The sequence below is a fragment of the Dermacentor andersoni genome, chromosome 8 (assembly GCF_023375885.2).
Source record: "Dermacentor andersoni chromosome 8, qqDerAnde1_hic_scaffold, whole genome shotgun sequence".
NCBI classification, from domain to species: domain Eukaryota; kingdom Metazoa; phylum Arthropoda; class Arachnida; order Ixodida; family Ixodidae; genus Dermacentor; species Dermacentor andersoni.
Window position 1 is genome coordinate 122,095,899 of NC_092821.1, and position 12,193 is coordinate 122,108,091.

At 50.3% G+C, this 12,193-nt stretch overlaps 1 protein-coding gene and 1 long non-coding RNA gene across 2 annotated transcripts in view; both read left to right on the top strand.

Annotated features, from left to right (window-relative positions):
• LOC140219863 (uncharacterized) overlaps positions 1-12,193 on the top strand; it is a 478,555-nt gene that overhangs the window by 31,925 nt on the left and 434,437 nt on the right. The gene's annotated exons all lie outside the window — the stretch shown is intronic.
• LOC129384220 (uncharacterized) lies at positions 7,837-11,528 on the top strand. The gene has a single exon (XM_055069440.1). It carries the CDS (start codon positions 8,118-8,120, stop codon positions 10,209-10,211), a length of 2,094 nt encoding a protein of 697 aa, XP_054925415.1. The 5' UTR covers positions 7,837-8,117; the 3' UTR covers positions 10,212-11,528.

The window sequence follows — 12,193 nt, forward strand, 5'->3', positions numbered from 1 at the left end:
CCTTGTTCATATGTAGGAATGACTGCCTTATTGGAACCGCAAATCGCTGATATCGTTCTCCTTAATGGGGGCGGTGGTAGTATGGTTGCAGAAATATAAGCGCAAATGCTATAGTTAACATGTTTTCGTTACGTGGGTTTCAGCAAACGAACCCCTTTGACCCTCGTTGAAGACGCTTCACGTCGAAACATAATAACAGAAAAGTATGTATCCTTTGTGTTATCGTGCCCCGAGGCGCATGCGATCGAGTCACAACCACAGGGCATGATCATCCGCTTCTTATGCCGGCTAATAAAGGCGTGCCGATCTCTAAGCCTCTGCATTTTTACGGGAAATAAAATTTAATCCGCTACAAATATTTATCGACCAACGGTATTGCTGTATGGTAAGCTAACTGCGGATGACACTTGCAGCATCAAGTTATGCAGATCAAACAGCCACATTTACAGGACGTAGACGGCCAACGATAACGATCCTATTGCTGCGAACGATGTGTTAGAGAAATGTGCGCAGATAATAAGTGTACGACTAATTTGCGAGTATGATTTATGCGAAACCATCGTAAGCACTGTAACAAGTTCCACGGAATTAGTAAACTTCTACATCACATGCGTTTGCTTCACATGCTTGAACACACAGATTTTCTAAAACTGGATTATATGAGTGTCTTGCAGAGTTACGAATTAACAAACATCGTGTTTCAGCTTTCCTTTCTTTTTTTTACCTCACCGGTATTCGGGGAATCTTCCGTAAAACATTTGAAGCCGTACATGAGAATTGCATTTCCTGCGGCCGGTATAATTCAGCTTTCTCTGCTACATAAAAAAAAAACTCATCCGCGGTTACCATACTTCATAATGCGGAATCTCAGCGCAACTCTACACGTGTTTTCATTTCGCCTATGTATAGACTTGGTGGACAATCTGTCTCGTGCGGCACATTGCAAACGGGGGGAACTAAGTGCGGTGCGACTGCCTCGCTAATCGGGAGATCGCGAGAGGCAGAGCGTGGGCGACGCGTGGGTGTGATTCACAGCAGCCGCCACAAACAGACCTCCGCTCATGCAGCGCTTTGTTTCCAGATATGGTATCGGCGAGCACACGATGGGCGTGCTACCGAAGCGCCATCTTGTAGCGGTCGTCGTCACAGAGCCCGTCTCTATAGTGCGGTACTACGCTTTCCTTCTCACACTTTCATTATACCCTCCTCCTTAGCTTTCCTTTTCGCTCTCTCTTCGTTGTCGCCGTCTTTCATCCCCCGCTGCGCTCCGCTTTTCGTCTTTCATCCTTCGCTGTGCTCGTTCGCTCGGTTACGCCGAGGGGCGTCCAGGCAAAACGCAGGAATGGGCGCCTTAGAGTGCTGCTCAAGAAAGTTTTTTTTTTTTCATATCGCTTCAGCGGCTTTCTATGTAGGGCACTTCTGCGATTAATATATCGTCACGTTGTTGCGAAGGCAAAGAACACCGTGGCAAAAACTGAATCATGAAACTGATTGGGCGAGTTTTCGCCCAGAAAAGCAAGCGGTAGTCAAAGTAAAACGATAGCGGCGAGTACAGTCAGCCATAGTCGAAAATCTGATCAGCGGGTCCAGCGCGTAGGCTGCTATACACGACCAGTCGAAAGTTCCAGTCAGCGTACTCGCACATCTTTCAGGAAGTACAACACATTTGCGACGCGCACAAACACAGAGCACAGGGTTCGGCGACAACAAAGGCAACAGAAAGAATCCGCTACATTAACCGAAAATGTTGTGATACATGCACACGCGTCTTGCACCAAGCGGCAACGTTTGGGATTTGTTAGTCGTTTGAAAGGTGCTCACGTGTAAAACACAAACAAAGTACATGCAATGCACGCGTCAATATATTTCAACAGGGTGTTGGGACATGGCTCAGAGGTAAAGCTTCCTCTAAACGATCCAACATCGGCTTCACGTGCGCTGACTTCAAGGAAAATGCAGCGCACGAACAGCAAGCTTCTCAGCTCGATGCACAGACTGGCACCAGGTTGTGTTTGCCGTTCGCTAGAATGCTTTAGCGTAATAGAATTACGCGAGATTCCCGCAATTACCGTGGAGACTTGCCACTCTTTGAGGATGTCCCCATAATATATTTCCTGCAGCATATCTCTCAGTTATATAGAAGGAAGGAAGGAAGGAAAAAGTAGAGAAGGAAAGGCAGGGAGGTTAACCAGTTTAGCGTAACCGGCTTGCTACCCTACACATGGGAGAGGGATGGGGGCGATGAAAGATGGGGAAGGGGGAGAGAGAGAGAGAGAGAGAGAGAGCACATAGCACAGCACACAAACATCGTCCGGTAGAGTCCATCAATCTGGCATTGTACGTGATAACACTGTCAGAGCCGCTTGTCCAATCCCGTCTCTTTCAAAAACTGAAGTAGTCCCTTCGTCGCCTTCACCTGCGATGTCTTCTGTCGGCGGCATGTGAAAATCGTGTCGAGGGACAATGGTCTAGTGTCAAGGTGCGCGAGAACGGATGCCAGGGACTGTCGCTGAACATTATATTCAGGACAGTCGCACAGAATGTGTTGCAGCGTCTCCTCGCAAAGACAGGCATTGCAGAGAGCGTTGTCGGCCATTCCAATGCGGAATGAGTAAGATTTCGTGAAAGCCACCCCTAACCATAAGCGATAAAGCAGAGTCGCCTCGCTTCGGCGGAGTCCAGTTGGCATATAGAGATGCATCAAAGAGGGCAGGTGGTATTGACGGTTGCTCTGGTTGGTCTGGCTGTTTGGTGTGCACCATGAAGAGAGCGTCATCTCCTGTGCAAGCACTCGAAGTCTGCTAGCTGCGTCGGATCGTGAAAGCGGTATGGCCTCTTCTTGTGCGTCTTCAAGAGCTGCCCGAGCGGCATTATCGGCGTCTTCGTTTCCAGTGACGCCGCAGTGACTTGGCAGCCACTGAAACGTCACGTGGTGTCCTTTCTCCTGTGATGTATGGAGTAGGCATCTAATATCGAATACGAGCTGTTCGAATGGCCCGCGACGCAGAGCTGATAGTACAGATTGTAGGGCTGCCTTTGAGTCGCTGAAGATGGACCATTGTCGAGGTGGCTCCCGACTGACGAAACGGAGTGCAGCGCGAAGAGCAGCTAGTTCAGCAGATGTCGACGTTGTCGGGTGGTCAGTCCTGAAGCTGATGGTAATAGCTTTTGCTGGGACAACCACAGCACCGGACGAACACTGGGTGTTTGTGGAACCATCAGTATAAATGTGTTCACTGTCCGCGTACCTCTCGTACAGAAGAAGCAGAGACAGTTGTTTGAGGACAGGCGACGACAGTTCAGACTTTTTTCCGATTCCTGGTACACTGAGATGTACTGTGGGGCTGATAAGACACCAAGGGGGTATCGATGGTTTAGATGCAGCGGTGAAGCCCGAGGGAAGTTTGTCGTTGTACTTGTTGATAGTTTTAGAGAATGATGATTGGTGCCTGTCTGAAGGTAGTGCTGCAAGGTGGTGATAGGGGGCACGTGCAAAATGTCTGATGTGCGTTCTCAGGGCTTCCACCGTAATGTGAGTTCGCATTGGATGGTCCCGAGCAATCGCAAGAGTCGCCTCTGTTGACGTACATCTGGGCAAACCAAGGCAGACTCTGAGTGCTTGAGCTTGTACTGCCTGCAGAACACGAATATTTGTCTTGCAGGTGTTGTTCAGTACAGGTAGACTGTATCTTAAAAAACCGAGAAAGAGAGCTCTGTAGAGTTTAAGCATTGCGTCTACTGACATCCCCCACGTCTTCCCTGTCAAGTATTTGAACAACTGGGAAGTAGCTGTCAGGCGCCGTTTCATGTAGGCCACGTGTGGGCTCCAACAGAGGTCTCGGTCAATAATGACGCCAAGGAATCTGTGGTTTCGGACATAGGAAATGGTCCGCCCATTGATTGAGATGACATAAGGCGTCATCGGTTTCCGAGTAAATGCGACTAGTGCGCATTTTTCAGGTGAAATGCTGAGACCCTGTTTACACAAGTAGTTCGCTGTCAAAGTGGCCGCTCTTTGAAGTCGCGCACGTATCTGAGGACGTGTGACTGCCGAAGTCCAGACACAGATGTCGTCAGCGTATGTTGAAATCTTGATGGTAGTTGGCAAGCATTCAGCAAGTCCAACAAGAGCGAGGTTGAATAGCGTCGGGCTGAGAGCACCGCCTTGAGGAACGCCCCTGCTGGTATAGCGTCGCGTAGTTGGGCCATCGTCAGTTAACACATAGAATGATCTTGCAGACAGGTAACTTGCAATCCACAAGAAAACTCGACCACCTAGGCCAACCGTCGCAAGAGCGTCGAGAATGGCCTCATGTAATACGTTATCATATGCCCCTTTCACATCTAAGAATAAAGCTGCAGATAAACGCTTACGGGACCTTTCGTGCTGGACATATGAAACGAGATCAACTACACTGTCGATGGAAGAGCGGTCACGTCGGAAACCAGCCATGGAAAGCGGATAAATCTTGTAAAATTCAAGGTACCATTCCAGGCGGCCAAGGATCATCCGTTCCATTATCTTTCCTACACAGCTGGCCAGTGCTATTGGGCGGTAAGAGGTGAGTTCTAATGGGGATTTGCCCATTATATATATATAGAGATTTATACAGTACCAGTAGCACCCACGACGATAATGGGAGTGAGAATAATCAAGATGAATTTGAAATCCCACAAGTAACGTCGGAAGAAGTAAAGAACGCCTTGGGAGCTATGCAAAGGGGGAAGGCAGTGGGGGAGGATCAGGTAACAGCAGATTTGTTGAAGGATGGTGGGCACATTGTTCTAGAACTGGCCACCCTGTATGTACAATGCCTCATGACCTCGAGCGTACCGGAATCTTGGAAGAACGCTAACATAATCCTAATCCATAAGAAAGGGGACGCCAAAGACTTGAAAAATCATAGAGCGATCAGCTTACTGTCCGTTGCCTACAAAGTATTTACTAAGGTAATCGTAAATAGAATCAGGAACACCTTAGACTTCTGTCAACCAAAGGACCAGGCAGGATTACGTAAATGCTACGAAACAATAGACCATATTCACACTATCAATCAGGTGAAATAGAAATGTACTGAATATAACCAACCCTTATATATAGCTTTCATTGATTACGAGAAAGCGTTTGATTCAGTCGAAACATCAGCAGTCATGGAGGCATTACGGAATCAGGGTGTAGACGAGCCGTATGTAAAAATACTGAAAGATTTCCATAGCGGCTCCACAGCCACCGTAGTCCTCCATAAAGAAAGCAACAAAATCCCAATAAAGAAAGGCGTCAGGCAGGATTGGGAAGAATTGGGGATAAGAGTTAATGGAGAATACCTTAGTAACTTGAGATTCGCTGATGATATTGCCTTGCTTAGTAACTCAGGGGACCAATTGCAAGGCATGCACACTGACCTAGAGAGGCAAAGCAGAAAGGTGGGTCTAAAAATTAATCTCGAGAAAACTAAAGTACTGTTTAACAGTCTCAGCAGAAAACAGCAGTTTACGATAGGTAGCGAGGCACTGGAAGTGGCAAGGGAATACTTCTACTTAGGCCAGGTAGTGACCACGGATCCGGATCACGAGACTGAAATAATCAGAAGAATAAGAATGGGATGGGGTGCATTTGGCAGCAATTCTCAAATCATGAACAGCAGGTTGCCGCTATCCCTCAAGAGAAAAGTATATAACAGCTGTGTCTTACCACTACTCGCGTATGGGGCAGAAACCTGGACGCTTACGAAAAGGGTTCTGCGCAACGAGCTACGGAAAGAAAAATGATGGGTGTAACGTTAAGGGATAAGAAAAGAGCAGATTGGGCGAGGGAACAAACGCGAGTTAATGACATCTTAGTTGAAATCAAGAAAAAGAAGTGGGCATGGGCAGGACATGTAATGAGGAGGGAAGATAACCGATGGTTATTAAGGGTTACGGACTGGATTCCAAGGGAAGGGAAGCGTAGCAGGGGGCGGCAGGAAGTTAGGTGGGCGGATGAGATTAAGAAGTTTGCAGGGACAACATGGCCACAAGTAGTACATGACCGGGGTAGTTGGAGAAGTATAGGAGAGGCCTTTGCCCTGCAGTGGGAGTAACCAGGCTGATGATGATGATGATGATGATAGCTTTAGTAGGGATTATCCAGAATGCCCGTCTGGAAGTCCATCAGGAAGCTCATCTGGAAGTCTTCGAGCAGTTGGCCGGAGTCGGCCAACTTCCAGACGGTCGTTAGCGTTGCCGAGCAGGGTGACACCGCCCCTCCCCGCCCCCCTCCTAGTCTCGACGAGGATTCCAGGGCTTCGACCCGCCCGCTTGTGCTCGCGCCCCGGTAGTTCGCCGCCTCAGAGACAATACGTCGGTGCCGTTTGAGGAGCCAGCGTAAGAGGGACAGGGTTCTTTTTTGGTTGTGGCTACACCATTCGCAATGTGGGAATCGGAGGCAAACGCCTGGCACTATCACGACGCTTAGGTTTCCGAGCTCCGTTGCTAGAATCTTCTCTGAGCTGAAGGCCCGCGTGCCACAACACATTGTTGCAGGCTGTCAGGTGTCGGAACCGATCACGGACGCGATTAAAAAATTATGGGGTTTTACGTGCCAAAACCACTTTCTAATTATGAGGCACGCCGTAGTGGGGGACTCCGGAAATTTCGACCACCTGGGGTTCTTTAACGTGCACCTAAATCTAAGCACACGGGTGTTTTCGCATTTCGCCCCCATCGAAATGCGGCCGCCGTGGCCGGGATTCGATCCCGCGACCTCGTGCTCAGTAGCCCAACACCATAGCCACTGAGCAACCACGGCGGGTCGGACGCGATTATGGTCCCGTGTGCACGTAGGGAGAATCATCCCACAACCAGCGACTTCACCTTTGCAAGAAGACCAGGATCTTTGGTGGATGGCGGGAATTCTTGAGCTGGTGCCGACGTGCGCGTTGTGTTGACCGGTTAACGTTGGTGAATTTGCAATGGCCGCTTTATATTTCCGCCGCTCATTCACGCACCTGCGCTGAACGTGAATTTGAAGCACAAGAAAGGCATGCGATTAAGCTGTTGATACGTCGTGAAATTTAGTAGGTATACGGGGTTAGGCGCTAGAGTGATTCCACGTGTCACTCTTTGCGTGTTTCATTGGCTGTTACGTGGCTGCCGGCTTGCATCATCTATACGCGGTAATAATTGCCGTTGAGTTACGAGTTGTGTCAACGGCAAAAAACAGAAAAAAAAGAACGCGGCTCGCATATTATGCGCTAACAGTGCACATATGCGTTCAGGACCCTCCAGGGGCTGGTAAGCACCAACGTGTACATGCAAGCGCAGAATATTCTTCCTTCGATAGAGAGTAACGGTTCAAAATGTTAAAATAAAGAAAAGTTTATCAATTTAGAAAGATAAATCCACCCGCTCTTGAAGAAAAGATGAGCGATACCTATCAGAAGTGGACGGTTACACTGCTGATGAGTCATTTTTGTTGATCCCGTGGAGTCGGCACAGTAAAGGGTGCAATAAATGTATAACGACGAATATCCACTAGCGCTTATAAGCTAAATTTGTAAAATTTCTTTGAAGTACTGAGTGAAACTAGAAAAACAAGACAAATTGATAACATATGTCGTTCTCGCGGTTGAATTTCGCGATGGCAAAATTTTTGACACGGCGCTGATGAATCGACTCAAAAATTCGCGTTCTGCGCATACGAACTGTGGAGACCGCGCAAAAACAAAAAAAACGAAACCACAGAAAGGAAAGGAATCTCGTGGTTTCTTCCGAAAGGCGAGACGTTGTTAACGCTAGAGATTACTTGAGGATGTGACGTAAGCTACATGCGTACACGTGGGGAAGGATTGCCGTCACTGCAATTAAGTGTGTGCTCGACGGTCTGCATTGTCAGTCTAGATTTCTTGTCGAGCTACCCCTCCCATGCTCCCTGACAATGTCGATGTTTTAACGCTCTTCCTACCTCTGCGTCTTGTGATTGGTTGAAGATGGGGCTACGCACAACGTGTGTGTGAAAAGCAGCCGGCATTGGAGTGACCATCGCGGACACCTTTCCCCACGAGAGACGGTGGCCGCATTGACCACGTCGGCACCGCGGCCATCACTTGGACAGCTCTGCCTGTAACGTGAATTTCCCAATGGAGGGCGAGTTAGTTGCTGGCGAACTGCTTCGTCTGAAGTGCACGCGAGGCCAGAAGCGCGTCTGTCAGCTGCTGCGACACCTGACAGCCTACAACGAAGTCCTGTGGTACGCGGGTCTTCAGCTCACAGAAGACAAGAGAGACGAGCTCGGAGGATTGAGCGTCGTGATTGTGCCGAGCGTTCGGCGCCGATTACCGAGCCACACCGAGCGGCTGGCCATAGACCTCCTCTGCCGCCTGATCGCCGAGCACCGGTGCATTGTGTCTGCGGAGCTGCACTACTCAGTGGCAAACGCAGGTCCGCTGGACGCAGTCCTGGCGTCTTCGTCGAGTCTGAAAAGGCTCAGAGTCATCGGAATCGTGAGAGACGAGCCGGCAATCCGCAAGGCGTGCGCCGACAGGTTCTGGTCCTCGCACTACACTGGCGAATTCGCGTGCCAGCATGTCAGCGGCCATTACGGTGAGAGAATGACGATCCCCAATTGCCTGCTCAGGCGAGACGGTGCCGCACTCACGTCGTTGGACGTGGCGGCAACGAGAATGAGCCGCCCCACGGCCGGCAAGCTCATCGACGCGCTCATCGAGAACAGCACGATCACGGAACTCGCCGTCGGAGCCTGCGTCTTTTCGTGTGGCCCCCGGAACCGACCGTCAGAGCGGTTTGTGCAGTATCTAACCAAGAAAGACGCGACGCTTCGTAAACTCGCTCTGAGTGCGGTCTACTTCGATACCGCACCCGGGTGGCCCATCCTCGTGCAGGCCATCTCCGCAATGACAACGCTGCACGAGTTCGCGGCTGAGTTTTATGTCGGAAGCCGAGACTGCGGGCTCTTCACGAGAGTGATTGCCGAGAGTCGTAGTCTCCGCACGTTGAGCCTGCGATTCACGGGCTTCGGCGATGGACTGATTAATCATCACCCACTTGAACGCGCGCGCGCGGTCAATGCTCGTGCTTGGGCATCGGCGTTGCAGAGAAACACAGCTCTGGAGCAGCTGGTCCTAGACATCTTGTGGTCCACAACCGAAGACTGCTGCCTTTTACTGCGAGCACTGACGCGCAACCGCTCAATCCGGAAACTGACCTTGCACAGTCTTCCCCATGACGGTGGCCTGCGGGATGTCTGCGGCACGATACGGGAGTGCGGACTCGCCCACAGGGTCTGCATCGGCGACCATCGCGTTGGAGCTCGAGATCTTCCGAAGCTTTCGGACTGTCGCGAAGTGACGGCCGTCATTCTCAGTCACGGATACCTTCGCGGCAGGACTGACCTCCGAAGCGCCTTGGACGTCTTGGGTACTTGCAGCCACGTCACATCGCTTAGTGTATTTCTCGACTTCTACCGCGACAGCGTTTATGCGTCACTTTTCACATACATAAGAAACGCGTCCGCGTTGAAAGCAATTGAGATCAGTGCCCGGATGGAGGACGTCGGCGACGACGAGTCTCTACGTGATTCTATGCTTGACTTGTGCGACGCCTTCTCTTCGAACCTCGGCATCGCCAAGATCGTGCTGGAGTCAACGGTGCAGTTAGACGATGATGTCTACCCGGTGCTCGCCCGTGCCGCTACGAATCCCCGTCTTTATGAGCTCTCTTTCAAGGACTTCGGCGAAATCTTCTGCGTGGCCTTCCTGGGACGTCTAATGCCCCGTTTGGCCCAGAGGTACAACTTGCTTCGCCTCGAAATCGACGACTGCGCACCTGCCAACGCCGAGATGTTCGTTGCCCAAGACATCGTGCGACGTAACTGCAGTCTCGTCGAACGAGCGACCAGATTCGTGTTGGGAGACCACGACCCCTACTGCGCGCGGGCCTTCGAGATCCTCTCCGAGCACCTGGTACTCGTCGACAGTGTTCGAGCCAGGGCGTCGCTAGGAGGAGAGGCCGAAGCTGCGGCCATGGTCAGTGGCGTCCAGCAGTGTCTGGCCCATAGCGACGTTCACGAGTACATGCGCGTGACCGGCGTGGTCAAGAAACGCGTCGAGTGCAATGCACGGCACGACGGCGGCATGCAGTTGCACCAATTGAACTACGACTGCTGGAGTCACATTCGCCGGTACCTGAAGGTAGCCGACGTATTGGAACTGTGAAGGGAGTTCGCCAAGTCATTCTTTGTGTAGCACCTTCGCCGAACGATCGTTTTGGAGTCTGCTCCCCGATGACCCCAATGCTGGCGTTCAGGGAGCCTTCACAGAGCCCCATAACGAGCGGTCGACATAGCATCGTGCTCTAATTATGCCTCGAATGGTTACACTTCCTGATGCAATGTGTCGTGCCCTCGCCAGAGTGACTTGTGTGTAGCAAACGGCTCCAATCGACACTCGCTCCCGCGTTGACTTATATCGTAGGCGACAAATGTGTCCGGAGATGAGTTTGAGGCGAAGTGTGATTTCGGGACGTTGAATGCACGTAGCCATCGTTTGTTCGAGCCATCCCGTTTCATTTTTCGGTATTCAGTATCATCATAGACATTTTAGTCTTCTCATTTGACAGCTTTCTTAGGACTCGAGTTGCAGGCTGTGGCTCGACACCGTGGTTTGTCCTCTACCGTTTGCTCTTGAAGCTTATTTTCAATCCGTCCTTCTGAGGAGGGAGAGAGAGAGGGAGCATTATTTGCGACGTCTGGTATAAGTTCACTATGTACACACCGGGTGCAAGTTGATAAAGACACCTGCTTTTAATGTCTTATCACTAACTTTCATCTGCCGCATCGGCGGCCTCCGGACAAGGCGATATGTCCAGCTGCAACTAATGACACATGGTGAAAGCAAGCCTATACAAGTTGTAATAAAGGTTGTTCTTAAAAATCGCTAATCTGAGCTTTTGAGTGTTCCCGTAGACTCCTGATTGGTTGCTTGCCATCGGCGTCTGTTGAAGAATCGTTGAGTCTGTTTCCTAAATGTAAAATCCCGACATTGCTGCAAGGCAATCGCGTCGAGAAACACGCAGCTTTGCATTTGTACTTATCCATCGGGCACGTTTCCTTCGCACAAATAGTGGTTCGCATCATCTTGTGCAGATTTGTACCAACGTAGGTCTACAGGATTGCCAGCATTATTTCAAACTCGGATTGGAAATTACTTGAACACAATTGACTCTTCTCGAGACAGTCGGAAGCGCGAAGAATTAACATGATCACGTGGATAAACAAAAACTAAATCTTCGACAGCAGACGAAACTTGAGGTCAAAGTCGGAGGGCACGTCCATTGCCGTTGCAAAGTGGCGTGCATGCCGGTAGGCAAAATATTGGACGACATAACGGAAACTAGTTTTAATGACGAAACTATTGACGATGCGACAGCGATACTTCGGACAAGTGTCAATATTTGCTTGCCACAAATTTCACACGGTTTCTTTTATACCTTGGTTATAACTATGTTCAATAAAACCATCTACAGGCTCAACACTTCTGTGCATTCGGCTCCTACATCTGCTGTACGCTCGTATCAGCTGATGTGCCTTGACGCTGACCAGTGCTACCGCAACAAAAGCCTTTACTGAGTTCAACATTTGTGGCTGTTGGTTAGTCTCCATCTCGGTGACGCCCCTCATACAGAACAGCGTAGCCAGCATAAATATCGGAAAATTGCAGGGAGAGTGTTCGACCGTAAAAGAGGAAAGCTTGCTGAGTGCACCGTTACTACAGCGCAAGGCTGACTCCTGAACCGTGGTCGGCACTGTCAAAAAGTAGGAAATAGGATAAAAAAGCTGATGCTAAAAGAAGAGTGTGCTCGTTAATATAGGAACTCGCGTCACATTAAGGGTGACACCATCCTGTGAACCACACGGCCAGCCGGATCCCGCAGGTCGAATGGAAGAATGTACGTCTGTGACTGGGAGATGACGGCCAGCTTTCCTGCGCACCGAAAGCGTTACCGTCGACTGGGAGACTTCGATCGGGTTCGCAATGACCATCGGGCTTTCTTTTGGAGTTAACACTCGTGATGACGATGCAAACGTGTTCATCAACAAAGAAAGGGAGTAGGGGAGGCAGTCCGGGCCTCTTATATGAAGCCTTCGGCGAAAGTTCGTGCCCGTCGGATCATTGCCAGGCGGACCTCGAAGGCGCCG